Raw genomic sequence first — 5,409 nt, forward strand, 5'->3', positions numbered from 1 at the left:
ATTGGAGATTTTTTTTGGATTTGGGTTTTTGAGGGGATTTGGAGAAGTTTTTGGATTTTTTTAGATGGGTTTTTTAGGGGAATTGGGGATTTTGGGGGATTCTGGACTTTTGGGGGGGTTTGGAGCAGTTTTGGGGTTTTTTGAGTAATTTGGAAGAGCGATGGGGTTTTGGAATGGGTTTGTGGGGGAACTGGGGATTTTTGTAGGATTTGGGGTTTTTTTAAAGAGTTTTGAAGCAGTTTTGGGGGGATTTTTTTGGAGGGGATTTGGAGGGGAATTGGGGATTTTTGGGGTCGGGATTTTTGGGGTGTCCCTCACTTGAGGGGGTACATGCGCAGAGCCACCCCCATGCCCGGGCAGTAGGACAGGAAGGCTCACTTGAGCGGGTACATGCGCAGCGCCACGTCCATGCCGGGGCAGTAGGAGAGGAACGCGGCCAGCGCCGTCTCCTCCAGCAGCCCGAAAATCAGGATCTTGTTCCTAAAAAATCGAGGGGATTTGGGGTTTTTTGGGGGGAATTTGGGTTTTTAGGGTTGGAGATGTTTGGGGATTTTTTTTGAGGGTTTGGAAGGGGGATTGGGGATTTTTGGGTGCATTTTGGGGTTTTTGGGGGTGAGAGAGGTCTTAGGGTTTTGGGGTGGGTTTGGCTAGGGTTTTGAGGTAGTTTTGGGGTGGTTTTGGGATGATTTCAAGTGTGTTCTAGGTAGGGGTTTGGGGTATTTTGGGGGCGTTTTTGGTGTGGTTTTGGGGTGTTTTGGTCCCCAGTTCATGCCCTGCTGGGAGAGGGAGGTGAGGGAGGAATTTTGGCCGGTTTTAAGTGGGATTTTGGGGGGGGATTTTGGGGTGAGTTCAAGGTAGGATTTTGGGCTATTTTGGGGTGATTTTGGGATGATTTCAAGATGATTTCAAGTGGATTTTGGGGTTGTTTTGGGCATGATTTTCAGATGGTTTTGGGGTATTTTGGGGGTGTTTTGCTGTGCTTCATGTCCTGCTAGAAGATGAAGTTGTGGCACATTTTGGGGTGACTTTGGGGTGATTTTGGGTAGGATTTTTGGATGGTTTTGGGATGGCATTTTGGGGTATTTTGGGAGTGTTTTGGTGCAATTCATGTCGTGCTAAAAGATGTAGTTGAGGTAGATTTTGGGGTGGGATTTTAGGGTGATTTTGGGATGATTTCAAGTGTGTTTTGGGTAGGGTTTTGGACTGGTTTTGGGGGTTTGTTTGGGGTGATTTGGGGTATTTTTGGTGTGTTTTTGGGGCATTTTTGGGGTGTTTTGTTGCACTTCATGCCCTGCTGGAAGATGGAGTTGAGGTGTATTTGGGGGGAATTTTGACTGGTTTTAAGTGGGATTTTGGGGTATTTTTGGGTAGTTTTGGATGGGATTTTGGGGTAGTTTTGGGGTGTTTTTGGGGTGTTTTGTTGCACTTCACGCCCTGCTGGAAGACGGAGTTGCAGCACATTTTGGGGTGGGATTTTGGGGTGATTTGGGGCATTTTTGGGGTGTTTTGTCGCACTTCATGCCCTGCTGGAAGATGGAGTTGAGGTGGATTTTGGGGGAATTTTTCTCATTTTGGATGGGATTTTGGGCTGGTTTTGGATGGGATTTTGGGCTGGCTTTGGGGTATTTTTGGGGCATTTTTGGGGTGTTTTGTCGCACTTCATGCCCTGCTGGAAGACGGAGTTGCGGCGCGTCTTGCAGATGATGAGATCCGCCCACTGCACCACGACGATGCTGGCGAAGAACGCCGTGTGGCACGTGAACTCCACCACCTTGCGCTGCTCGTACGTCTGGGGGGAATGGGAACGGTGAAAAACGGGAAATCGGGGAGGAAACCGGGAGTGAAAAATGGGGAAAACGGGGAGGAAACAGGGAGTGAAAAACGGGGAAAACGGAGAGGAAACTGGGAGTGAAAAATGGGGAAAACGGGGAGGAAACAGGGAGTGAAAAATGGGGAAAACGGAGAGGACACTGGGAGTGAAAAAGGGGGAGAACGGGGAGGAAACTGGGAGTGAAAAATGGGGAAAACGGGGAGGAAACAGGGAGTGAGCAATGGGGAAACCGGGGAGGAAACCGGGAGTGAACAATGGGGGAAACCCAGAGTGAACAATGGGGAAATGGAGCGAGGAACGGGGGAAACTGGGGAGGAAATCAGAGTGAACAATGGGGGAAACCGGGAGTGAAAAATGGGGAAACTGGGGAGGAAACCGGGAGTGAACAATGGGGGAAACCCAGAGTGAACAATGGGGAAATGGAGTGAGGAATGGGGGAAACCGGGGAGGAAACTGGAGTGAACAATGGGGGAAACTGGGGAGGAAACCGGGAAACTGGGAGGAAACCAGAGTGAACAATGGGGGAAACCACAGAGGAAACCGGGGAGGAAACGGGGAGTGAACAATGGGGGAAACTGGGGAGGAAACCAGAGTGAACAACAGGGGAAACCACAAGTGAATAATGGGGAAACTGAGGAGGAAACCGGAAGTGAACTACGGGGGAAACCAGGAACCAGAGTGAACAATGGGGGAAACCGGAGTTAACAGAAAATGGGGTGGAAACAGGGCAGAAATGGGGGTGGGAATGGGCGTGGAAATAGGGTGGGAATGGGGGGAAATGGGGTAGAAAAGGGGTGGGAATGGGAATGGAAATGGGATGGAAACGGATGTGGAACTGGGATGGAAATAGGTGTGTAACTGGTGTGTAAGGGTTGTGTAACTGGTGTGTAACCGGTGTGTAACTGGTGTGTAACTGGTGTGTGAGGCATGTGTAACTGATGTGTAAGGGTTGTGTAACTGGTGTGTGAGGCGTGTGTAACTGGTGTGTAAGGCATGTGTAACTGGTGTGTAACTGGTGTGTAAGGTTGGTTTTAGGGTCCCTCACCCACTCCTGCCCGTAGGAATCCTCCAAGTCGTTCTTGGAGCGATCGTCCCAGGCCAGGCGGATCCCGAGCAGCGTCCCCGGCAGGAACCCGTTCTCAGCCAGGATCACAAAGTAGGTGAAGAACCCGCCCAGAGCCTGGATCATCCCTGAGGGACCGGGATGGGGATTGGGACAAAAAACACAGATTGGGATAAAAACCACGGGATTGGATCACAAAGTGTGTGAAGAACCCGCCCAGAGCCTGGATGATCCCTGTGGGATTGGGATGGGCATTGAGATCAGAACCATGGGATTGGGATTGGGATTGGGATTGGGATTGGGATTGGGATTGGGATTGGGATGAAAGCCATGGGCTTGGGATCAGAGCCATGGGATTGGGATAAAAACCACGGGATCGGATAATGAAGTACACAAAGAACCCGCCCAGAGCCTGGATCATCCCTGCAGGACCGGGATTGGGATCGGGATAAAAACCACAGGATTTGGGATCATCCTGGGACTCCTCACTGACCGATCGGGCCATAGGCCATGCTGATGACCCTGAGTGACCCTGAGTGACCCCTGAGAGTGACCACTGAGTGACCACTGACCGATCTGGCCCTAGGCCATGCTGATGAGCCGCTCATTGACCATGAATGACCATGAATGACCCCAGAATGACCATGAATGACCATGAATGACCCCAGACTGACCCCAGAGTGACCCCAGAGTGACCACTGACCAATCTGGCCATAGGCCATGCTGATGAGCCGCTCGTTGACCAGTTTGTCGCTGCGGGGGTTCCGCGGTTGCCGTTTCATGATGTCGCTCTCGGCCGCCTCGTAGGCCAAGGAGATGGCGGGGACCTGAGGGGACAGCGGTGTCACCCGATGTCACCCAATGTCACCTTGTGTCACTCAATGTCACCCTGTGTCATCCAAAGTCACCCAGTGTCACCCAATGTCACCCAGTGTCGCGCTTCATGGGATGGTGGCAGCGCCCTGGGACAGGAGGGTCTGGGGTTTCTGGGGTGGATTTGGGGTGCCCCAGGAGGATTTGGGATAGATTTGGGGTACCTGGGTGGATTTGGGGTTCCCAAGTGGATTTGGGATGGATTTGGGGTCCCCAAGTGGATTTGGGGTCCCCTCTCACCATGTCAGTGCCCAGGTTGGATTTGGGATGGATTTGGGATGGATTTGGGGTCCCCAGGAGGATTTGGGGTCCCTGGGTGGATTTGGGGTGGATTTAAGGTCCCCTCACCATGTTGGTGCCCAGGTCGATGCAGAGGATGGTGACAGGGCCCAGGATTTGGGATGGATTTGGGATGGATTTGGGGTGGATTTTGGCAGATTTGGGGTCCCCTCACCATGTCGGTGCCCAGGTCGATGCAGAGGATGGTGACGGTGCCCAGCGGCAGCGGGATGTTGGCGATGATGAAGAGCAGGAACGGGGTGATCTCGGGGATGTTGCTGGTCAGCGTGTAGGCGATCGACTTCTTCAGGTTGTCGAAGATCAGGCGGCCTGCCAGGGGACAGCAGTGTCCCCAGTGTCCCCAGATGTCCCCAGCGCCCCCAGTGCTCCCAATGCCCCCAGTGTCCCCAATGTCCCAAATATCCCAGTATCCCAAATACTCACAAGTGTCCCAAACGTCCCCAATGTCCTCAATGTCCCAAATACCCACAAATGTCCCCAATGTCCCAAATACTCCAATATTCCAAATACCCACATTGTCCCCAATGTCCCCAGTGTCCCCAATGTCCCAAATACCCCAATATCCCAAACATCCACAAATGTCCCATTGTCCCCATTGTCACAAATATCAACAAATATCCTCAATGTCCCCAATGTCCCAAATACTCCAGTATCCCAAACACCAGCATTGTCCCCAATGTCCCAAATATTCCCAATGTCCCCAGTGTCCCCATTGCCCCCAAAGTCCCCAAAGTCCCAAATTTTCCCAACATCCCCAATGTCCTCAATGTCCCCAATATCCCAAATGTCCCCAAAGTCCCCAACACCCCCAATGTCCTCAATGCCCCAATTCCCCCAATATCCCCAAATTCCCCAATGACTCCACTGTCCCCAATTCCCCCAATACCCCCCATGTCCCCGATGTCCCCAGACCCCGGTGTCTGTCCCCGACCTTCCTCGACGCCGGTGACGATGGAGGCGAAGTTGTCGTCCAGCAGGATCATGTCGGCCGCCTGCTTGGACACGTCCGAGCCCGCGATGCCCATGGCGATCCCGATGTCCGCCTTCTTCAGTGCCGGGGAGTCGTTCACCCCATCACCCGTCACCGCCACAATGGCGCCCTGGGGACACGGGGACGCTGGGGACACTGGGGACTTTGGGGCCATTGGGAATATTGAGGGTATTGGGGATATTGGTGACATTGAGGGCTTTGGGGACACTGGGGACATTGGGGACATTGAAGATGTTGGGGCCACTGGGGCCACTGGGGACATTGGGGATATTGGGGACAATGGGGACATTTGGGATATTGGGGATATAGGGGCCTTTGGGGTCATTGGGGACACTGGGGACATTGGGGACA

The 5,409-nt window shown here is 52.8% G+C and overlaps 1 protein-coding gene across 1 annotated transcript in view; it reads right to left on the reverse strand.

Annotated features, from left to right (window-relative positions):
* Positions 1–374: 374 nt before the first annotated feature.
* The window catches only part of LOC102044935 (sodium/potassium-transporting ATPase subunit alpha-2), a gene marked incomplete at its 5' end in the record, with an annotated part of 14,232 nt that continues 9,197 nt past the window's right edge, over positions 375–5,409 (reverse strand). Inside the window, 6 exons of the mRNA XM_031064348.1 lie at positions 375–480; positions 1,659–1,789; positions 2,877–3,022; positions 3,598–3,721; positions 4,222–4,376; positions 4,999–5,167. Of these exons, the coding sequence (XP_030920208.1) occupies positions 375–480; positions 1,659–1,789; positions 2,877–3,022; positions 3,598–3,721; positions 4,222–4,376; positions 4,999–5,167 (831 nt within the window). The remainder of the gene's footprint in view (positions 481–1,658; positions 1,790–2,876; positions 3,023–3,597; positions 3,722–4,221; positions 4,377–4,998; positions 5,168–5,409) is intronic.

The sequence above is a fragment of the Geospiza fortis genome, unplaced genomic scaffold (assembly GCF_000277835.1).
Source record: "Geospiza fortis unplaced genomic scaffold, GeoFor_1.0 scaffold313, whole genome shotgun sequence".
In the NCBI taxonomy this organism is placed as follows: domain Eukaryota; kingdom Metazoa; phylum Chordata; class Aves; order Passeriformes; family Thraupidae; genus Geospiza; species Geospiza fortis.